A 25,898-nucleotide genomic window follows, 5' to 3' on the forward strand; every position below is an offset into this window, starting at 1 on the left:
CAAAGTAGCGGCGATCTAACACATTTGCTCAGCAGAACTTTTTCAAAACAACCCATAAATAAATTAGCATAACTAGGGGTCATTCTTGTACCCATTGCAGTGCCTTGTATTTGGATAAAGTTTTCACCATTAAATTGAAAATTATTTGATTCTAATATTGTTGCAACTAGTTTACTAATTGTTTTAATGGGTATGTTGGAGTTGTAATTATCACCAGTTAGAGTTCTTTCTATTGCTTCAATCCCTTCGTTGTGAGGAATGTTTGTATCTAAAGATGAAACGTCCATAGTTACGAGGAATGATTCTTTGGATACATTTGGTATATTACGCAATTTTGTAAGAAAGTCCGATGTGTCACGTACATATGAGTCTAATTTTTCGACGTGTGACTTCAGAATGTCATCTATGAGACACGAAATACGTTCTGTTGGTGAATTACATCCGGATATGATTGGGCGTCCTGGATATCCCAGAGGGAGGTCTTTATTAACAGTTTTGTGTACTTTAGGTAAAATGTAGAACTGTGGAGTCTGACGTTCCTCGTGTTTTAAACATTTAAATACATCCTCTGTAATTTCTTGATTATTGCGCATTTGATGTATTATTTTGCTAACAGTTTTTATATGAGCCTCAGTTAAGTCTGTTTCTGGGTTTTTTGTAAAATCGTTTGTCTCTTGACTTCTGCAATATAACTGTCTTTGTTCATAATTACAATGGTAAAACCTTTGTCGGCTTTTTTTATGACTATTGAGTCATCCATTATTAGTTTCCTTAGAGCCTTCCTTTCACTTTTTGATATATTTCCAAAATGTTTCTTTTTGTTATTTTCTTTCAATATGCTTTGTGTTATAATGTGTATGAAGATGTCAAGACATTGGTCTCTTCCGGGAGGTGGTGTCCAACTTGAATGTGGCCTAAACTTGGAAAATAATAGTTTGTATTTGTCATCATTATTAGCATCATTATCATTAGTAATATGTCTTTGTTTGCCAAAATATTCTATTAACCGTAAACGTCTACAGAATTTGAATATATCACCCGCTAAAATATTTTGGTTAGCGGGTTTGGGAGTTGGACAAAATGACAATCGTTTTCCTAAAAGTTTGTACTCTATATCGTTTAGTTTTTTGTTGGAAATGTTAATTATGTTCTTCTTTGCCATTTTGATTTCGTCATGTTTGCGTTTAATACGTTTCCATTTCGCCCGGTTTTTGGTGGAGATAAATCTGCGATTTCTACTAACCTTGTTAGTTTGATTAGGGTTTTGTTTATGTGTGCTACTATCTCGTCCTTCGTCTGTATCCGATTTATCGGTTTCAGATTGTTGTTTCTTTTTCTGGGAAGAAGTGTTTTCCACTCCGACCTATTTTGTTCGGTTTTTTTAACATTGTGTGATGTTTTAACATTCCTATTTTTGTTGTTTGTTGCCTTCTCCTTCTCTTTAGATTGCAGCTTTGCTGGTGTGCCATTTTTGTTAGTTAAGCAATTACGTTCTGGTACATTTCTTTTGACGATTTGCGAATACAGCAATGGCGTTCCAGAGTTAGCATCAGCAGGTTTCTGGGAAAAACCACTTTTATTCTTCAATATGTGTGTTTGATCGACTTTTTTTTTTTTTTTTTTTTTTTTTTATCCTCGTTATTTGTTGATGTCCTTCCATCATCTTTGCTTTTTGGTTGTTTGGATAACATGCCTGTAAACTTATTTTCTTTACGTGAAATCAGTATGTTCCTTTCATTTGTATTTTATCTTATTGTCAATCATGAACATTGTTTTCTTGTCGTTGTTTAAATCTTTTAAGATTGTTTCATGGAGAATGGTTATGTCTTTTTCAAGCCTTTGTACACGTAGGCAATGATATTGTGCGATTGTTTTGATAATTGTTAATGACGCTTCGTCCAAAGTTTTCTCAATTGCTTGGACAAATCTTGAAGATTGTTCGTTAATGTGTAGCCTTGATGCTAATTTTACTTTTAAGCCTTTCGAAATAATGGAAGCTTCAATATATTTATCAAGGTACTCACTGTGGAGGTGATGCTTTAGCTGCTTATTGACTAATTGTAATAGTTCCTGTTCCATATTGAAAGTATTCCTGTTTGTCATGGTATAAATAAGAAAAATAACCTGTAGAACTGGATCTGAAGATACGATTATGGTAGTAATTAGTCTTCTAATGAAGTCGAATTATAACAAAATTACATTTAAAAAAAAAAAAAAAAAAAAACTACTACCAACAGTTCAGTTATTTAATAATGACATGTTTCGGCATATTGCCTTTTTCAAATTAACAATAAGATGACGTAACGTCATCCTGACGTCATTCTCATCATGACGTCTTTGAGACAAACAGATTATTTTTTACTTTTTATACACTCTCATTTCCATTATTGTAATATTGTTTTATCAATTTGTACAGGATCTGCGTAGATACAACAGTAGTCTAAAAACCGTAGGTTAATGCATTGAAAAGTAGCCGTCAAAACAGACATTAGACCACTAACTGAACATATGGAAATTTTAAAGAACAATGTCACATTCTAAATAGAAAAAGGTAATAATAAGTGTATAAATGCATTTTATAGCAATTTTGTTAAATTACTATAAAGACAAGATTATTTAATCAATTATGGAACATCGAAACATAAAGTATATATATCAACTCCTTTAAGAATTTGAAAACTTTGCAAATTTGATGTAAATTAATCGAGGTCACGGCACTAGATTTATTGACATCTAAGGAAACGTACTAAGGTGACACTCTGTGTTGACATATGCATTCATAGTCATCAAATAAAAACATTTCAATAGCAGTTTTACACTGAAAGCTGTCCAGTGTTCAGAAAAACAAAAATCCTCCATTATGCAATAGTTTATTTTGATGTAAGAGACTAAGAGGAATTGCACCCATGAACATAATTAAGTTTGAGGAGTAATGATTTCTAAATTAAATATCTTAAGAGTTAATGTTTTGTGTTTTCAAAATGAATATCCTAATTTAACTAATATGATGGTTGTTCTCAAAGATGAAGCAATGGGTCATTGCAGTCTTACAGAACAAAAAGAAACACCATGAACACAACATTTATCGATTTCTTATGTATTATATGCATATTATGTTGCATTAAAATTCTGAATCTGTCCTATCTACATTACCGGTATCTTTAATCATGATAATCTGTTGACTATTTATTATTAAAGAATTGAAACTGATTTGTTTGTGCTTATTCTGTTTTATTTAAAATATGAGCGTAAGTACAATAATTTTGGTATTCATCGCAGAATACTATTTCTCCATGGATACAAACTTGTGAACTGAATGTGAATTGACATTGTAACAACTATGGCATTGTTATTAAGAGTTCTAACTTTAAAATGTCTAGTAAAACTCTCACACAAATAATGTCAGTAGGCCTGTTTGTAAATCATTTAATCTAAAAAGAAATTAAAAGTATAACAACCATATGGCACAGGGTTATTACATTCATCATGATATGATTACCAGAGCACACAATATTAATAACAATATAATTGTTTTTCAATTACTTAAAATCAGAATGGTTACCTATGATTTCTGCACAATATTTACTATTATAGACATTAACTGATGCAGTAATGTTTCTACTAATTGTTATGATCATTAAGATATGATATTAAATAATAATGTCATAACAGAGAAAATGTCAATATCTATTGTTTTCTACCCAATGAGCGTCTTAGCTGAAACAGGTGGAGATAACTCTATTCCAGATGGCGCGACGATCGACAGGGTCCCAAAAACCTGGTTTGTCTCTGACTGGCTTCAGGTTATAAGCGACCAACTGAGTGACTTGAAATTACGTATCAGTTTGTTTTAACAGTAAAGTAATATTTTAAATATCAGAATTTGTTTTGTTGCATTTTTCTTAATGTCTATCTAATTGGGAAACGTACATAAAAAACATTTGGGTGGCAAAGTTGAGTTTTTATGCGGCAAAGTGTACCCATGCACACGTTTTTATACAGTGCCAACACGAACGCATTGAGTATTATACAACATATATATTTATTATTTTTACTGTTAATGTCTTTTCCACCATATCTAAGTATATAAAATACTAGACCGCCCTGTGTAGGAACGTCCTGTATAGAGCCGTCATCGCTATATATATATATATATATATATATATATATATTTGTTTTTTTTAATACTACACGCGCACACGTTATACCATCGACGTCCCAAATTGCGTTCACCTAACAACAAAAACACGAATACGATATTTACGGAAATATTATTCTACATTTTTCAAACAGATTTTAATCATTTAACGTAAAAAATCAACAATTTGGATGTAAAACAAATCCATTCTAGTAAACAAAAGTGAAACATCCTACAGTAAACAGGAAAATGTGCGACGTTTCTAACTGCGTTCAGGCGCATGCGTTTGCAAAAAGTATCGTAATGCGCATGTGCAGTTCATCATTTTCCATTTTTAAGACAACTACATGACAAAATATATGTTTCTTAATTATGCACAGTTGCCGAACACTTAATTTAATCTTTTTTTTTAAAGGAAAAATTCAATTTGTCAAGCGTTCTGGTCCGGTCCGCATTTTATCAACACACATCGCTCACACTTGATGTCAATATTGATAGGCATTACGTCCATACCTGCGCATAGTTTGTAAAATATAATTGTTTAAATGAATTGATTCTAAATTAACAAAATTTATATACTCAAAATTATTTACAACTGTTATGAATGTATTATGAATACTATTCAATACAGTAGAGGCACAAAAATGTAGCATACCTTTTGCATAATAGGATTAACTTTCATTGTCGGTGTACTGTAGCTAAACGTCATTTATTATACTACTAACTCGAATCAGAGTAACCCATCAAAAAACCAACAAAAAAACCAAACAAACAAAAACACCAACAAAACCACCATAATGTAAATTTAATTTTAAAATATACATGCTTTGCACTCGGGAAATTCGAATTACTGAGTTGAAGTTAAATCGGTGTATGTTTATTTCAGGTGCCCGTCAACCGAACACATGTACTAGAAATCCGACTCTACCAAGGTCAGTGTCCTTGGCTTTAAATCACGTGGAAGTATTGTGAAACAGAAAGTAGACATGTCTGCGAATACGTCGCTATGCTACTGGCCAAAACAAAACCTGCTTTACTAAATTAGTTTTTTCTTGGTGTACGCGTTTATTTTGATATCAACATGTATAAGCGTTATACACATCATAGAATTACTGGACAACTAACCTATTATTTTCCTGTACGTTATCAAAACTACGACCGTGTAAAATAAATTTCGCGATCATTACTTGTGTTGTACGAAATTAAACAAACCTAAAATAACAAAAAAAACTTGGTCAGTGTTCCATTTTAGAAATGTGCTAAGTTGCACGTTGGTTGTCATGCTTTTTCGTTCAGGTTAGCGTCAATAGAAGTTAGCGTCAATATATATATATCATAAGATCATATACTTTCAAAATTTGATAAGTTTGCAAATGTAAAGTAAACGAGGTCACGACACTAGGTTTATTGATGTTTAAGCAACCATACTAAGGTGACACTCTATATTTGGCGTATGCATTCATAGTCATAACAAAAACCCGCCCCCGCCCCAAACTCTTCAATAGTAAATTTACATTGAAAACCGTCCAGCGTTCTCAAAATAAAAAATCTTAAGCACTAGTTTATTTTTCTGTAAGGATATCTATAATGACGTAATTCATGTTTTACGCCATTTCCATTCAAAAAGACACGGTGTCACATAGTTTGACGTCATTTTACTAACGCGTATTGGCTGACTGGAATTATAGTTGCTTATACAGTTTACAAAAACAAGTTTGATGTATGAAGTTTGAGGTTATATGATAACGAGATTATTAGCTTTGTGTGTTTCCCTAGATGCTCATAATACAATCTTTATGCCTAATAGATGATTGGTATTGACAATATGGACAACAATCTGGTAAGAACGCGCGCACGCACACGCACACGCACACACACACACACACACAGATACATACATACACACGTCGGACCACCTGGAATTTAAAAATTTATTTAGCACAAATGTTACAGAAGAAACAGGCTTGTTTAGAAAACAACTGTATCACAAATAACTTGTTTGGTCTCCCCATCATACCACATTCATGTAGAGTATGCAATGCAATTTTTCTCTTACCGCATCCTGACTAAACTGAGCATGCGCGAATCACACATTTTGTAGTCGATCCAGTCTTCGCCAAAATACAATCATCTTGAATTTGGAACATAACTGGATTCCTCGCAAATTTTCATGAAATGGCAGTTTCGTTTACCAACGTCACGTCCGAATGAAAGAACATCGAAGTTGACCATTGTCAGCAAAACAATAATTAGTTATTAATCGGCAATTGTCGCACGTTTTCGTAAAACGTGTTCTGATAGAAATGCTGTTACGGAAATTGCCGATACGGTGCCTATTAATTTTCACGGAGTTACAAAGATGTCACATATTCCCATTTTAACGCAAAACTGCTTACATGTTTCAATCAACTTTTCATTTCAGATTACATAATTTAATAACATTTATTATGTTTGATTTATTATCTAACATTAAATGAATGTTTTGATCGAAACAATTATAATTATATAGTTCTACACATAAATAATTATACTACATTTCATGTACAGTGCCATAGTACTGCCAGTTTAACAATAACAGATCACCGTGAATAACAGATCATTCGAGTTAAAACAAACCATTGAATTTTTTTTTTTTACAACAATAGCTAACATATTTTATTATGGCAATACAAGCTATAGAATTATTGTACATTTTAAACTAGTTTGTCTGTTATCTGTTACTCACTGTGTTGCAATATTCATAACTCAACTGAAGTAGGTCGTCAAAAGGTTTAGTTTCTCGTGACTTAACGGTAAGTAATTTACAGGGCTGGTGGCGAATGGGAGGCTTGTAAAGATTTTATATCCAATATATATATAGGTGCAGATCTAGGTGTGTAAAACAGTGAGACATCTGACTGGGGAGAAGAAACGTCCCTAATAATATCAAGGCAACTGAGCATTGTAGTAAACTTAAACAAATTACGATACAAGCAAAATGCTTGTCTGATGATCAGTTTATTTATGACACAACATTTCGGATGTGTCACAACTATTTCAAGAGTTGTATACAAATTTTATCTTTACAAATGTGTTCGGTAGACACGATGACGTCAACTATATAACAATACGGATTATATCTTTATGTTTACAAGTGCATTAATTAGAATTAGTTAATTGGTGTCCTGACATCTGCCGTGGTATCCACTTAGTGACTTGCCAATCAAACCAAGTAGTGTCAAACACTAATTAAATATGTAACGAGCAATTTGATATAATTCATGACATGGATACGTGTTATAAAATATAGACTCGGAGAACAGATTCCGTTCACACGCCTTGAAGTTCTCTAACAAGACACACTCTACTGGAAGATAGACTCGAGGAGAATAGATTCTGTTCACATGCCTTGAAGTTCTCTAACAAGACACAGTCTACTGGAAGATAGACTCGAGGAGAACAGATTCTGTTCACATGCCTTAAAGTTCTCCAACAAGACACAAGGTTTACTGGAAGATAGACTCGAGGAGAACAGATTCTCTTCACACACCTTGAAGTTCTCTAATACAGCACAAACTATACTGGAAGATCTGAATGGAAGTTTTGTATTATAATCATAACTTATCTTTACATGTTGGAGTTGAAAATAACAACCCACAAACCAACGTGTGACCTTTGTTATTCATTTAAACCAAACAAGAAAAAAATGTTCAATGCTAATATAATCCCAGTCTTAATACAACATGTTTTTGTAAACTGTAAACACACCTTTAATTCCAGTCAGCCATTACCCGATATTCAAATGACATAAGAATATGTGATGCAGTGTCGTTTTGAATGGAAATGATGTCGAACTCGAATGATATCATTTTGGATGTTCTTACTGATACATAAAAATAAACTAGTGCTTAACGGTTTTTGTTTTGTTTTTTCTGAACGCTGGACAGCTGTCTGTGTAAAGTTGGTATTGAAATGTTTTTGTTTGATGACTATGAATGCATACGTCAATTATGATGTGTCACCCTAGTACGTTTGCTTAAATGTCAATAAATGTAGTGCCGTGTTTATGTTTTACAGCTGGCTTGAAGATAAGAATCAATTGTTCGGGTGAAACCTCAGCTGGACAAACTACACATTTGACTTGTATGTTTACTGCTGAAGTCCAACCTACAAAAATAGTTCTGTATTCACCGAGTGGTCCAACACCAGAAATAGCGTCCTGTGACATAGCGTTTAGGGAATGTCATGTTGTCCGTTCGCACGGGAACTACAGTGCTGAGTTCACGGCTGATAATAAAATCACTCTGACCATACATGCATTCGACAGCGAGAGAGATGCAGGGATATGGAAATGTACTAGTGGAATCAAAGGAGATACATGTTACAAGCCCAGCGTGGGTAAAGTACATCTACTTTTTGTTTTCTTATATTTCCGACTCCCTTTGTAAACTGTTCACTGACAGAAGCATCAATGGAGTTATCAGGAGAAATTTTTCTTTTGGAATATCATAAAGATACCAAATATTAGATCAATACAAAATAGCAGTTGAAAAAAAAAAAAAATGAAATTTAATAACGACAACCTAATGCATCCATCTGTAATGTGATCCTAACAGACATTTTTATTTATACAATGAAGGGGAGGGATCTAGATAAGACTGCAGAGCACTCCACAGATCTTCTTAGATCATAGACAATACGTTCTCAGCCTCGGACCAATAGCTAGTATTTATGTGCTGTTCTGTATGTGGGAAGTGTAAATAAATGCTGCTAATGTACTGGTTTTCTTCTAAAGACAAGAAGTCGGAATTGCCAGATGTTTGACATCCAGTAGCCGATGATTGGTAAGTCAATGTACTCTAGTCGTATAGTTAAACAAAATAAACTTTAACTTACACAAATGGTATCCAAAAACAAAACATCATACTAATGCATGGTTAGTTTAATCAGCTACAACCATGGCCTTGTTTTATGAAGCAATAAAATCAACTTTAATGCCTATTGTAGCGATCGTAACCAATTTCCTACGATCAACAGCCATTTTACCAAATGATCTCAACTTACAATAACCTTAAGTTAGTATCAATATTTACAATAGGTCTTCTCCATTGTCGCAACCTTAAATTAATGCTGAAAAGAAAGAAATCTTAGCGATAAAATCACCTTAAATGCATATGATAGCGATCGTAACTTCTTCTCTTTTTTTTTGCTATAATCAACAGCCGTTTTACCAAATAATCAAAGCTTACAATAACCTTAAGTTAGTATCAATATGTACAATACGTCTGCTCTAACATCGCGATCGTAAATTACCTGTGAAAAGAAACAAATTTCAAATCTTATTTTTCTATGTCAAGAAACAGAACATGTTTTTTGCGATAGAACAAGCATGCATGTAGATACACTCAACGACGAGAAACTTATATCACTTTTTGCAGCATTGTGTTGGCTTTGTACACAATTTAAATTTAACATATCTTTCTGTAATTTCACTTCAAATCCGTATTTCGTAAATAATACAATGTTTTAATTAGAACTAAAAACATGTGTTCAAAAACAGTCAGGTGCATTATAGTACATGCAGAGGCAAAATAATACAGTTCTGTGACCAATTTATGGGGACAAAGGTTTGAAGTCGTTTTTCATATCTTTAAAGCCTTCTGAATAAAAGTATCGGGAGTGACTCTGAAAAGTGTGGGCAAACGTCGTCAGCTGGCCAAATCCAAGATGGCCGTCAAAAGGGTTAAAACACGGGGTTTTTTTTCGTTCCACTTGTCCCAGGATCATTATCTACATTGTATGCAACATGTTAAAATAACAGCATGCGTGTCTCTGGCATCAATAGTATCAATGTCAGTTATACCAGACATTTATTTAGGAATAGGTATATATCACTGACATTCTGCAGAAGCCAGCACACAAGAACATTCACAGTATAAACAATTACTCCCGTGTCACAGAAGATAAACACTGGGCACTCAGTCATCTTATTTCCAACAAACCAGTCGCGTCGTCTCATGAAATTGCGATTGATAATGGTTTGTCCCCTTAATATTATTATTATTATTATTATTATTATTATTGTTGTTGTTTTTCTGTTGTTGTTTTTTAATCATCAAATTCACACTTTCTATTGTGTTTTTCAGGTGTTGTTTCCTGCCTGCCGTCAAATACATCCATCATGTTGCAGTTTATTGCCATGTAAGATCATATTGTTTATAATCAACACATATACTCTTTATATTGTTATTACGATATGCTAGTGTAGACAGTGTGACCCATTATCTCCTTACATAATATTATTTGCAATATGCACAGAAATACTTGCAATTTTAATATGTAATAATAAATACATTAAGGGTATAAATATTGATGGAGAAGAATTCCTAATTTCTCAATATGCCGACGACACCTTTATATTAGATGGATCCTCTGTACAATACATTACTAGTATACTACACTGGATTTCTTAAAAATAAATATCTGGTCTGAAACAAAAGTATTCCAAATCAAAGATATTATGGATAGACAGAAAACAAAATATTCAAAAGCAGTGTTTCATCATTCTAGATGGAAGCTAGAATGAATGGAATTCAACTCAGTTGACTTTATTAGATATTAATTTCTCTTTAAATTTACAAGATATTATTACATAAAATTTTGAGCCCAAATTAGAAGAAATAGAAATTGCAATGAAAGCATGGAGTCAAAATCACTAATATTACCAAAAATAACAAATGTGTTAAGTTCGCTACCATCCTCGTGAGAACAGTTAGTTGGAAATTTAAATAAACAATTATACAAATTCATTTGGCAAAATAAACCTGACAAAGTTAAACCGAGTGGTTAAAAAGTATTAAACTACATATATACATTATTAAAGTCAACGTGGATAAGAAGGTTACTTTTAATCAACACACAATTAACATGTCTTTTCTCGTCAGTTACATATATATTGATGAAAGAACTAATTATATATGACGATCATTTTGTTAGTTTAAAAATAAAAAATATTACCAACTCGTTTTGGGAAGATGTTCTTGATAACTGGCCAAACATCCAATGTAAACATCCAATAGAAAATAAAAACGATAACTAATATAAACATTTGGTTTAACAGTAAAATATATATTTAAAAAAAAAAAAAGCATATATCTTGTTATTATTATGTTTTAAATATACAAAAAGAAGAGGGTTTTTTTGTTAGTGATTTAGTTAATACTGATGGAGGATTTGTAAATTTATGCGACTTTTATAGCAAATTTTAATATAAAAACTAACTTTTTAGAGTATGCCTCTTTTATTAATGCAGTAAAATGTTTCATGGGGGTATATGGAAAATATAATGATGGGATAAACGAGTCCATTACAAATGATAAACCAGTTTACCCTCACAAGCTAAAACAACTTATTGAAGAAAAAACGGGATGTAGAGAAATATATAAATTATTATGCTACACCACAGCAATTCCAAAGTCTCAATTAAAATATAAAAATAAATGTAACATATTTAGGGGATAATATCAATGTGTTTCGTTGTTAACTATAAGGATTTATCACAAAATGTTGATTTAGGGACAAGACGAAGTCGAGTCGCTAGATCCAATTTTTTTTTTTTAAATCTTTATAGTTAACAACGAAACACAGTGATATTTCTCCTATTCTAATACTACATCTATAGGAGTATCTGTAAGCAGTTTTATTGTGTTTTTGTTAAAGAAATTCCACAAATATTAAACACCTAATTATCTTACTTAGATATTCATTGAAAACGATTTTAGTAAGTAAAAGTACGACATAATTTGTTTTTCGTTCTCTTCACATGACGTAACTGACTTAGGAGCGAACCAAAGGCAAATTTATTAGTATTGTAGTCTGTGTTTTGAACATGATTTATTGTAATACAGGATACACTAAAATAAATATTTTCGTTGGCTGTTTAAGAAATCAAGTCATTTCCATCTTGTCTTTATCAATTTTATTGTCCCAAAGAGGACGTTCGAAACAAAAATAAGGTATTTAGATTGCGATATAATTATTTCTGATGTACCTGCTTGCACCCGTTTGAGAACATAATCCAGAAGAGCATACCAGAAGACATATGTTGATGACTGCTGCGATCGATTAGTAGCCAGACCTTACTTGGGGTGGGTGCACATTCATTGCTGCTAATGAAGTGTTAAAAGTTACAATGGCACAAAATAATAACAAAATATAGTAACAATAACATCATTTTCATCTGAAGTTAATATTTTTTTTTAATTATTATTTATATCGACGTTTAAATCAGGCCCGTAGGAACAACTTTTGGGTGGGGGTCACTGACGGATCAGGTAGGCCTACAAACTCTATATCAGATTTTGGTTACAATGGCAAACATTAATGTGATAAAAAAAAAAAAGGCTCACAGGCCTGTAAATATACTGGAAGACGCGGAATTAATATACTAACGAAAACGCCAGACATAAGGCTAAATGGCAGCATATCGGACAAGTTCTCGGAATTTTGTCATCGTGATAAATCCTGGTTCCCCATGACAGCGTACATCTTCCGTCCGATTTATCACAAAAATTAACCAATGGAAAAAGGCTTATATGAAAGTTGAATTAGAATTTACAATATAATTGAATATACCTTTTAAATGTCCTGGTTTCATTACAAAATTCCAGACAGATTTCTCACAACGAACACTTTTTGATATAAAATACATTGTATTAATTCAAATCTATTTTGTTATTGTTATCATGTTAAAGAATTTTGGAAAAATATTACAAATTGGATATTCAGTACTATAGGAGAGTGCATACATATAGATAAACATATTGCTCTTTTGAGCCTGTCTAAAAAAACAAATACACATGCAATAAATTGGTTAATATTAAAATAAAATATTATATTTATACCATGAAAATACAACAACAAAAAAAATAATAAACTTATCTGCCTTAAAAGTACATATTAAAGAAAAAGTTGCAAAATAAAAAAATGTATCTCATTTATAAATGGTAATTATGAAGATTTTAAGAAGCAATGGGAGCAGTGGTATAATTTATTTGAAACATAATAAAAGGTTATTAAATCTATCAAACATTGAGTTATATTTATTTGAAACATAATAAAAGGTTATTAAATCTATCAAACATTGAGTTATATTTATTTGAAACATAATAAAAGGTTATTAAATCTATCAAACATTGAGTTATATTTATTTGAAACATAATAAAAGGTTATTAAATCTATCAAACATTGAGTTATATTTATTTCTTCACACTTTCTACTCCTTCACATACCTTTTCATAACTCCGTGCATAACATCTTTTCCTTTTCTTTTTCTTTCCTTTTGGGCCCCAGATAATAATAATAAAAAATATTAACAACAAAAAACAAAACTAAACAAACACAATATTAACCCAAAAAAATGTACGTAACGTCAGTTGTTTATATCTATTTGTGTGTACATATTTAGACATTTATATGTATGTGTATAAACATATGCATACCATATGTAAAATACTATTGTGCGACAGTGAGCTCAGGGCACCCCGATCCTGACACCATTATTCTATATTCTGGGGACAATAAATATTTTTTACAAAAATAACAACATAACCACATTGTAGTCAGCAGCAGATGACAGATTAAAAATTGCTCATGTTTTGTTAAACATCCCTCTCTGTACCGCATAGAAAATTGATAATTAGTTATTTGAGGATGATGTTAGTAATGTTGCAATGAACATATGTTAGTCAGCAATGACAATAGATTCCATTTGCTGATGTCTTCACGTTATGGATCAAGTGCTCTATGGACATATGCTAGTCAACAAATGACAACAGATTTAATTTGCTGATGTCTTCACGTTATGGATCAAGTGCTCTATGGACATATGTTAGTCAGCAAATGACAATAGATTAAATTTGCTAATATCTTCACTTTCTGGATCAAGTTCTTGCTGGGGGTTTTGGTGGTTTTTTGTTTGATATTTTATTGATCAGAAAAGAGTCAAAAGGATTGCACAACAGGCAGAGCCTATATAAGTGCTCTCCTAAACAAGATGGACATCAGACAATAATCAATATTCATAATCATATATAAAATATAATAACATAATGTCCAATATCATAAAATATAATAACATAATGTCCAATATCATAAATTATTTAACATAATTAATATTTATTAATACATAGTAATAAAAGGTAGAAAGTAAATAGAATAGAAATGGGATAGTCGAGAAAAGATATGATAGTAATGATCATTTTGTTCGAGCTAACCTTATATGGGGTAGTAAAAATCAGAACAACAAGTAAGTTCAACTCGAATCTCTTACTTTCAGCTATATATTTATGTACTGCTTTAAAATTTAAATAGTTTTCTTCAATTGGTAGGTTTATTGAGCCAGTTGATAGTAGATCAATGTCTAAGATATCAAGGTAATTTTTTAAGGATGCAAATAAATCATATCTTTGTCTGAGTAACAGAGTGCAGATATAAACATAATGAAAATTATCTTCAGTTATCTCCCCATGCACAGCGTGGGTTATCAGAAAGATGGCTTAAAAATAAATGATAATTTAGGTTGCTAGCAAAGTTACGAACCTGACAATGGATTATGTTACAATTTCGAGTACCATAAAGATAGAGAGTAGATGAAGGATTGGGATTTCCCATTTTTGTTAAATGTTATAGGTACGCAGACATGGTTCATTTTGAGTTGAAATGTCAAGATCATTCCATAACAACAAATATTAGGAATAAACATGTTTGTATATGAATCAGTATGGCATGTTGGTGGAGTGAATGGACGTTGATTTCTGAGTGTCAAACGATTATTGGGATTAACATATAGTAATATTTCATCCAGTAGATATTGATGTGTTTCGACTTTAAGTATTTTATGCATTAGAATTAATGTACTGTAATGAAACGGGCAGCCTCAAGTTGCACTGACTCAATTGTATTGGATTCTTCTGTTGTACAATTATACCAAAGTGTATTACCATATTCCAAGATTGGTCTTATAAATGCAACATACAGTTTAGTTAGGGAGTTTCTATTTAATTTATATTTTAACATACATAACAACATACATAAGTCGTTTACAAGCTTTAGTATATATGTCATTAATATGGTTTGTCCATTGGAGTTTAAAGTAAGCCCTAGATGTTTGTGGGAGGTTGCATTATCAAGAGGAATCCCATTAAGATATAGCTTAGGAATATCAATATGTGGTTTTCTTGTGAATAACATTGATTTGGATTTAGTTATACTAAATTCAACTCCCCAACTGGCTGACCACTCATGTATAGATTCTAAGTCTTCATTTAGAGTTTCGGCTGTAGAAGTATGACCATTGACAATGCAATAAACAGAAGTGTCATCAGCAAATAATTGTATTTTATTACTATAATGAGATACATTGTCTACTAGATCGTTTAAGAATATTAAGAAAAGATATGGCCCAAGTATAGATCCCTGTGGTGCTCCATCATTGATATTCCTCCAATTTGAGAAGTAACCATCAAGTTTTACTCTTTGTTTCCTTTCGGACAGATAACTGCTGAACCAGTTAAGAAGATTATTACAGATACCATATTTTAGTAGTTTAAAAATTAAACCTTTATGCCATACCCTATCAAAGGCTTTAGTAATATCACAGAATACAAATCTTATGTCCTTGCCATTATCTAGGTTTTTCATTATAGTATCATAAATAATTAGTAGCTGATTAGTTGTAGAATGTTTGGGTTTGTTTTATCTAAAACATGATTGATTGATTATTATTAGTAAGAATATTATGATCATTAATATAATTATCAAGGTTTTTAAATCTAATTTTTTCTAAGATTTTTGCCAAAGCAATTTGTTACAGATATTGGTATGTAATTTGAGGAACTCTTAATATCACCTTTACCTTTATATATGGATGAAACATTGGCACACTTCCGGTCCCTTGGCACACAACCTAGTGAGAGAGATTTGTTTAAAAAATTGGTTAGTGATGTTACAATGGACCAACAAATGGATTTTATTAACTTAGGTGACATATTGTCAGGTTCCGGCAGTTTGTCGACATTAAGAGTTTTAATCTGATCAAGAACATTTTGTTCTGAGATTACAATATTAGATTATTTATATGGGAACAGTGGATTAATATTGGGTATATTAGGGTTCTTTTTCGATTCTTGATATGTATGCAAATAATCACTTGCTTTATCTCTAGGATGAAAGTGAGGGTGATTACCATCGATAATTGGGCTTGATACTTTGTTTTTATTTCCGAATTTGCTAATGGATTTTGCCAGTTTCCACCATTGGTTAATGGGAGTTGTTGTGTCTATCAGTGTATTTAGTAATTTTGTAATATAGTTTTGTTTGGCATCTCTAATCATATTAACTACCTTGTTACGATGTTCTCTGAATTGTTTCCATTGTTAAGGATTATTTTTAAGTTTAGCTTTTTTATGACATTGGTTGCATTTTCTAATGGCTTTTCTGATATCTTTATTTACCCAGAGTTTATCATTGGGACGTAGGCGAATAATCTTCTCTGGAATATATTTGTTGATTGTGTGATTTAGTATGTTATTGATAATTTCACTACATAGATTAATATCATTTATGTTATCAAGTTTCTGGTCCCAGTCAGTTTGTAATAAATGGGTTGTAATTAAATCATAATTAGCATTTTCATAATCTAATATTGTTTTTGTGTATGACTTTTCACGTAGTGAACTGAAGTGTATTTCAGTAATTGATGGACAATGATCACTACAAAAGTTTGGCAGCACCATACTATTCCTAACAAGACCAATGTTATTAATAAAATTGGGTCTAATGGCGTTGATGTGGTAGGGGTGATTCTTGTAGGTTAATGTATTATATTTTCCAGGTTATATTTGTCAATAGTTCGTACAAAAGGGTGATTGCGATGTATTTTTAAGAGATCTTCATTAAAGTCACCTACAATGATAATGTTAGAAAACATATTTGTACATTAACCGATTAATGAATAAATTTTGTCCCAGGATGATATTCTGAAATTAGGTTGTCTATATACACATACAAGGAGAAACTTATTGGTACCAATATTGATTTCTACACATACTTCTTCAAGGTCCATGAAGAGAGGGTCATTAAAGCGTCTGGCAATTAAGTTATTTCGAATATTTATTAATATTCCTTCCCCATTATCATTTTGTCTGTCTCTACGGAATGGTTCAGGATTTAAGAGATATCAATTGCTATATCAGAACTATTCACATTATTACTTAATCGGGTTTCTGTTACGCATATAATATCACAATCACCAAGTTCAGTATTTATTAGGTCTATCGAATTCCTTAGTGAGTTGACATTGACGTTAGCTATTTTAATATTATGTCTACCATATTTAGAGGTATCTGGACCAGGTTGGGATGGATATCTGAGAAGGTAAGGAGAAGAATGGCATCACAACTAACAAGAATAAGATATTAGAGAATCGTGATGATTTGCTTTTCACTGGGGCTCCAGCTAATAGGAAATGATATAGAAAAAGCTACACATTTGTTTTAGTATAGGACAATATATACAGCATGTACAAAATGACTTCTGTGTATAACCATTTAATGCATGTTAGTCAGCAAATGACAATAGATTAAATTTGATTGTGTTTTGTTAAGCATTCGTTTGTGTGCTCCTGAAAGAAATGGGTCATTTATTATTTTATCAATGTTGCTAAAATAAAAAAAATAAAAAAAATAAAAGAGAAGAATTATGTGCTTTTTATGGATCCTTGCCTCCACGTCATTTTTTTCTGGCTGAATTGTGTCAACATGTTTTTTTCGTGACTCGTATGAAGGGCATTCTGCAGAACGCCATGGTTGTTCGTGCTTAGTTTCTACCCTGCCCAAGCAGTGCTGGAAGATTGACCGTCCCACTCTAAGAAGATATAAGAAGCGGGCTCGGCCCCTACTACTCTTTTCTAGACTTTACTTTGTTTCATATTGGTACCATCTCGTATCTTTCGGAGCCGGGCCCGTGCACACCTCTATGGCAACCATGACGACTGGACTATACTCTAGTCTCTCGTTCAGACGGATCCGTCTTCTCAAGATCTGTTTTTCTGCACAGCATTACACCTTCCACATCTAATGACTGTCACTCTAGGAGTTTTCTTGGCGGGATGCAAACCACCTCGTCCCTACACGCTATGCACCATAACGGCCTTAACGAGGCCACACACGTGGAAATATAGAGATAGACTTTAAACGTTTAAATTTTTGTTTTATATTTCATGTCGAAATTACTCTGTTTTTTTTAAATATGAAATCGTCCGATCCTCTCTACTTTCTATTCTTTAGTTTTGGACTGTTCTTCTAAAATGCTCTAAATTATATAAATATTCAGCCAAGCAGTTAATTCCTTTTTTTATTTTTAAATCTATTGACTTTTTTCACTAATTGCTATTTTCAAAATTCCATTTCCAACTCTACCCCCTACCCTCTTTCTGTCCTGAAGAAGTCAGATATTGTTCCCAGGAGAGACGTGCTTGAACCTTAATTGGATATAGGCATGTTAATATGTATACTGCTTTCTCCACAATACCGACATGGGATTACTATATACTGCTTTCTCTACAATACTGACATGGGACGTCTATATACTGCTTTCTACACAATACCGACATGGAAATTGTTATCGAAACCAATCCAATTTAAAAATAATAGTTTTGTTGCTTCTCACCTCTCCATCCCCGCGGGAAAAAAAATGTTAGTGAATTAAAAAGAAGCAGGAAAAACATTCGATTATATCCAGCTCATGCCTTATAAATATGACTTTTGCTTTATAAATACCCTATACTTAAATTAGCGCCCTCCCCTGTTAAAATCCGAGCTACAACACTGTATCAATATATTAAATATAGACCGAATTAAGTCATAATTTATAATTACAAACTGCCGGATCAGCTGAAAACAAAATCCTATTATTATTTTTGTCTATTGTGTGTATTATTTATACTATTTAATACCATTCACACATGTAAAAAAAAAAATATATATATATATATATATATATATATAGATAGATAGATAGATAGATAGATAGATATATAGATAGACATATAGACAGGCAGGCAGGCAGATTAATAAGAAAAACAGTGAGTTTATTTACTTTTTATTTATCTATTGTTTTATTTCCAGATTCTGTACCATGGTCATCACCAAGAACTATGCATGTGGTGTCTGCTAGTTTGTCTGCTGGTTGTCTTCAGCTAGTAAAACAGCATCCCTAGCGTGTCTGTCGATTCTCCAGTATCCATGGAAGTCCACTGTTCCAACAATTGCGGAATCTCTTTGACACTTTACCCCAAGAATTTTGTCTTCATGTTAGTCCTGGTGACACAAGTCTGGCTACCACTCACATACTCTACCATATAGTAATAGTAATTTTTAAAAACTGTAATAGCTCAGTTGTGTGACACTGTCACACATACTCTATCGTATAGTAATTTAAAAAAGAAATTAATAGCTCTGTTGTGTTACAATGTCGTGCAGAGTCTATCATATGGCAATAGTAGTTTTAAAAACATCATTAGCTCAGTTGTGTGACATTGTCCCACATACTTTATCATATAGAAATAGTACTTTTTTTTAATGTAATAGCTCAGTTCAAATCAAATGGGCAACGTTTTAAATGTTTAGCCAAAAATTATTGGAGAACAGCTAAGGCTTTAGACAAATTTGAACCCACGTGGTTAATACTAATTTGGTTAGTATAACAATCGTTGGACAGGTAATGTCTATGCCAATTACAAACATTTACTAAATTAATATACTATTTATTTATTTTATAGTTAAAACAAATAGATACTGATTTGGTTGTAGGTGAGGATGTCTCAATTTTGCTTTAGAAAATATATTTTAACATTAGTAATAGTATTATCAATAACTTAAATAAATGGGTATATGGCATTGTCTAGTTAATGACAAATGCGAGAAAGCTGTACAAATTAGTTTGGGAATTATGATAAGAGGTTGACGATATGTTTTCGCTAAATTATTTACTAGAACCTGTTTACAAATCGAAGGAGAACATAAATTAAACTGTACATAATCTGTCATGTTATGTGAGGGTGGCAATTTGTTTTGTAAATCCTCATCCAAAACGTATGGTAATGATAAGACTTTTATTTAATCTCCGAAGACATAATAAATCTATCTAAAAATATATATACTGAGGAACAAAACAAATGTTACACCAGTAAATTAGTGAAATATTTTAATAATTTTTAATGAAAAAGATATTTATTACTTTTTTTCTTATCTACATACTATAGGCATGGCAACCACGATTCACAAACAATAGAGGCAGCGCTAACTAGGAAAGATGCACACGTGGGTTTTGTGACATTTACCGTGCACGTGCATCCGATTTTAATCGCCATTTCGGTAGAAATGTTTGTTAGGATACCTTCAAACCAAAAGGCATCCAATTCCATTTCGGAGAAACCGTACAACTATGCCGCGTCTTGACAACAGTACCAGGGAACGAGCAATTGGTATGCTGCAGGCTGTTGCAATGCAGGGAACGAGCAATTGGTATATTGCAGGCTGGTGCAACGCAGGTAGACGTTGCCCGACAGTATCACGTGGCGAGGATCACCATTTCCAGGCTATTACAGCCATATTTGACGACCAACACTACTACTGACCGACCAAGATCAGATAGACCTAGGGTAACCACGCCGAGACATGACAGATTCATCCGGTTATGTCGTATTAATAATCGGTTCAAGACGCCTTCACATACTGCATCTGTGATCCCTGGTCTGCGCAGGATTTCTCTTATAACTGTACGTAGTCGTTTGTATGAAGCAGGCCTATGCGCAAGAAGACCCTACCGAGGACCTATCCTGACTCAACGTCACCGCCAACAACGTCTGGAGTGGTCGCGACGTCACCTGTGATGGAGGATTTGTGACAGGCGACTCTCGGTTTACTATACGTCATGCTGGCGGCCGAGTCTGAGTGTATCGCAAATGTGGTGAGAGGTACTCGGACCCTTGTGTCTTGCGTCACGGTCGTTTTGAGGGTGGAAGCGTTATGGTATGGGATGGGATTACAAGAAACGGTCGCACAGAACTCGTGTTCGTTAATGGAACACTAAACGCTCCGCGCTATCGAGAACAAATCCTCATTTCACACGTGTTACCTTTTATGGCAGCCATTGCAGCAGGATAATGCTCACGCCCACGTCGCAAACATCAACATCGACATTCTCCATCAACAGAATGTGAATGTCTTACCGTGGCCGGCTCTCTCACTCGATCTCTTCCCAATAGAGCATATGTGGGACCAGTTAGGCAGACAAGTGAGGAGAAGACGTCAGCAACCAGAAACTTACGAACGCTTTGCGGCAGGAGTGGCAGCATATCCCCATGGAAAGGATCAACCGCCTAATAGCGTCTATGCGTCGCCGATGCCAGGCTGTATTCACCAACAGGGGATCATTCACCCGTTATTGACTTTGTGAACTTGTGGTTTTGCTGAAACAATTATGGTAACGTCTCTACGCGCTAATGTGATAAGCGACTAACTTGCATTGTCGTCCCCAATTGACTCAACAATGTTTCTTGCGACATCATTTTATTTTATAATAATGAATTGAAATAAATTAAATCTATATTATAATATACACGTGTAACGTTTCTTTTGTCCCTCAGTATATATTAATGACTTCTTGGTATGATTCAACATGATAAAATTATCAACCATTCAATGTCGTTAATATGGGCCTGTTAGATGGGTAGATATTTTTAGATTTTTAAAATAAACACAATCCACTTATTAAAGTCAAAATGATTTGCTGATGTTTATCTCAGAAATACTTTATTAAATGTTTCAATCTTTCTTTTCTGACACAGCTTTGATATAGTATATCAATATCCGTGTTCACATCAGTATTGTAGAGAAAGCAGTTTATAGTAGTCCCATGTCAGTATTGTAGTGAAAGCAGTATATAGTAGTCCGATGTCAGTATTGTAGAGAAAGCAGTATATAGCAGTCCCATTTCGGTATTGTAGAGAAAGCAGTATATAGCAGTCCCATGTCAGTATTGTGGAGGAAGCAGTATATAGCAGTCCCATGTCAGTATTGTGGAGGAAGCAGTATATAGTAGTCCCATGTCAATATTGTGAAGAAAACTGTATATAGTAGTCCCATGTCAATATTGTGAAGAAAACTGTATATGGTAGTCCCATGTCAGTATTGTAGACAAAGCAGTATATAGCAGTCCCATGTCGGTATTGTACAGAAAGCAGTATATAGTAGTCCAATGTCAGTATTGTGTAGAAAGCAGTATATAGTAGTCCCATGTCAGTATTGTAGAGAAATCAGTATATAGTGATCCCATGTCGGTATTGTGGAGAAAGCAGTATATAGGAGTTCCATATCGGTATTGTGGAGAAATTAATATATAGTAGTCCGATGGCAGTATCGTGGAGAAAGCAGTATATAGTAGTCCCATTTCAGTATTGTGGATAAGCAGTATATAGGAGTCCCATGTCAGTATTTTAGAGAAAGCAGTATACAGTAGTCCATATCGGTATTCTGTAGAAAGCAGTATATAGAAGTCCCATGTCAGTATTGTAGAGAAAGCAATATATAGTAATCCCATGTCGGTATTGTGGAGAAAGCAGTATACAGGAGTCCCATGTCGGTATTGTGGAGAAATTAATATATAGTAGTCCCATTTCAGTATTGTGGATAGAGCAGTAAAAAGGAGTCCCATGTTAGTATTTTAGAGAAAGCAGTATATAGTAGTCCATATCGGTATTGTGGAGAAAGCAGTATATAGTAGTCCCATGTCAGTATTGTAGAGAAAGCTGTATATAGTAGTCCGATGTCTGTATTGTAGAGAAAGCCGTATATAGTAGTCCGATGTCTGTATTGTTGAAGAAGCAGTATATAGTAGTCCCATTTCAGTATTGTGGAGAAAGCAGTATTGTGGATAAAGCAGTATATAGTAGTCCCATGTCTGTATTGTAGAGAAAAAAGTATATAGCAGTCCCATGTCAGTATTGTGGAGAAAGCAGTATATAGCAGTCCCATGTCAGTATGGTGGAGAAAGCTGTATATAGTAGTCCCATGTCAGTATTGTGGAGAAAGCAGTATATAGCAGTCCCATGTCAGTATTGTGGAGAAAGCAGTATATAGCAGTCCCATGTCAGTATTGTGGAGAAAGCAGTATATAGCAGTCCCATGTCAGTATTGTGGAGAAAGCAGTATATAGTAGTCCCATGTCAGTATTGTAGAGAAAGCTGTATATAGTAGTCCGATGTCTGTATTGTAGAGAAAGCCGTATATAGTAGTCCCATGTCTGTATTGTAGAGAAAAAAGTATATAGCAGTCCCATGTCAGTATGATGGAGAAAGCTGTATATAGTAGTCCGATGTCTGTATCGTAGAGAAAGCATGGTCACAGCTCTTAGTACTTTCCTACCTGTCGAATCGGAGAAGGGTAGATATTGTGTATCTGACTATCCGTCCGTGTGTATGTTCAACTGTCCTATATATAACTTTTCAGACTTTCAAGATATTCAGCTGACATTTTGTATATAGTTTTATCATGTTGTTACAGATCAGGTTCGATTGTCTCGAAAATGTGTCCATGTGTAACAGAGTTCTGGCCCTTGACGTTAGGAGATACAAAAATGTATTGGGCCCGGTAGCGGACATGTATTGCTTTAGTAGTACTCTCAGAATGCTTGTTCACAGAGTATAGACAAACCATAAATACAATTTGACTTTAAACGTTCTGTTAGCAAAGTAATCTGACCAAAAAAATAAAGTTTGTGGTTGTTTAAGAGAATGAATATTGTATATTTGTGTTTTTTCAGGTTTATTGTTGAATTTGATATATATTAAGGTTATGCATACTGTTCGAAATAAGTATGGGCTATTTGAATCAAAAAAAAAAAATAATAATAATAATAAATCAACAAAATATTGACCAGCCCAGAGCCCAGACCTTTCCCCCATCGAACATTCTTGAGACATTATTGGGCGAGGCTCTACCGAATGAGCTAGTTCCCGCCCCTTTCGCGTTACTAATGCTAGACAAAGACCAACTGTCAAATCGGCATTGGCAAACTCGCCGATCTCTCGATTGCCACAACTGTTCAGTTACTAGTCTGAGCACCCTTAGAACTCGATTCTCGTCGTATACCACCCCTACAACTTATTAGTTGTTAATTTTAGCACACCAATCGTTGGGAGTGAGAGAAATTACAACACCAGTCGAGTTGGACAACTTCTTCGTGACAGTTAATAATATGAGTAGCATAATGCTTTAGCTTTTAATATCTTAAAAGTGCTATGTCAAAGTTGCAATAATAGCTGTTCCCGCCAAAAATAGTTATTAATATTTATTAAATTTTGCTTTAAAGCTATAATCCTATAAAAAAAAAAATTACAACTAAATAATTCCATTTACTAGTGGGGAAAAAAATACTTTAGAGGGGAATATTGAGTGTCACACGCATTAACTAGTGACGTCACTGTTTTACGCGTACACGTTCAATATACTAAGTTTAGCCAGAATTAAAAGGAAAAAAGATGGTGGCCATGCTATATTTAGCCGCAAATTATTCAGGGAAACCCATCTTATCATCCAGTGCAAGACTTTTTTAAATTATTATTCTGGAGATAGTTATGAAAAGATTATGCGTGGGATTGATTAATTTGTAGTTGTTTATTACAAATAAATGTGAACATAATGAAATATTGTGGTTTCAACTTTGACATAGGTCCTTTAATTTGTATCTTTGTCTGGTTTGGTCATATCCCAGACATCATTGCGTCTGTTTTTCCACCCATATTTCTATTTCTATTGACTTGTGTTACGTTTAAACATGGCTTGGAGATTTCTAAATTGGTGTAACCCATTGTAAAAGGAAAACAAATTCAGGTATCCTATTTTTGAATTTTGTTTTTAATAACTCGTTATGACAGTAAATGAAAAAGTAAAGTTTGTTTTATTTAACGACGCCACTAGAGCGCATTGATTTTTTATCTTATCATCAGACATCAGACATATGGTCATTCTGACACTGTTTTTAAGAGGAAATCTGCTGTCGCCACATAGGCTACGCTTTTACGATTAGGCAGCAGGGGATCTTTTATTTGCTTTTCCCACAGGCAGGATCGCACAAATCATGGCCTTTGTTGAACCAGTTATGGATCACTGGTCGGTGCACGTGGTTTACACTTACCAATTGAGCCTTGCGGAGCACTCACTCAGGGTTTGGAGTAGGTATCTGGATTAAAAATCCCATGCCTCGACTGGGGTCCAAATTCAGTACCTACCAGCCTGTAGACCGATGGCCTAACCACGACGCCACCGAGGCCGGTGACAGTAAATGATGTCCAAAATGTATTGCGCGAACAAAATATGGACTATTTATTTATTCAACTTATTTTCGTGCTTATATCCAATTAAGGTTCAAGCACGCTGTCCTGGGAATACACCTCGGCTATCTGGACTGTCTGTCCAGGACAGTGGGTTAGTTGTTTAGTGGTTAGTGAGAGAGAAGAGGGTGTAGTGGCCTTGCACCTACCCACTGAGCCCGTAAGAACTCGCTCTGGGTTGGAGCCGATACCGGCCTGCGAACCCTCTATTTACCAGCCTGTAGTCCGATGGCTTAACCACTGCGCCATCGAGGCCGATAATATGGATTATACAAAACCTGACTTGCGCGAGCCGCTTAAATAGCCCATACTTATTTGGAGTGTGCTTTT

The 25,898-nt window shown here is 33.7% G+C and overlaps 1 protein-coding gene across 1 annotated transcript in view; it reads left to right on the plus strand.

Annotated features, from left to right (window-relative positions):
• Nucleotides 1–23,098, plus strand: part of LOC121377366 — a 49,678-nt gene extending 26,580 nt beyond the window's left edge. The window contains exons 4-6 of the mRNA XM_041505342.1: nt 8,195–8,515; nt 10,264–10,318; nt 19,303–23,098. Of these exons, the coding sequence (XP_041361276.1) occupies nt 8,195–8,515; nt 10,264–10,318; nt 19,303–19,351 (425 nt within the window). The 3' untranslated portion in view covers nt 19,352–23,098. The remainder of the gene's footprint in view (nt 1–8,194; nt 8,516–10,263; nt 10,319–19,302) is intronic.
• Nucleotides 23,099–25,898: the final 2,800 nt, after the last annotated feature.

The sequence above is a fragment of the Gigantopelta aegis genome, chromosome 7, assembly GCF_016097555.1.
Source record: "Gigantopelta aegis isolate Gae_Host chromosome 7, Gae_host_genome, whole genome shotgun sequence".
Taxonomy (NCBI): Eukaryota; Metazoa; Mollusca; class Gastropoda; order Neomphalida; family Peltospiridae; genus Gigantopelta; species Gigantopelta aegis.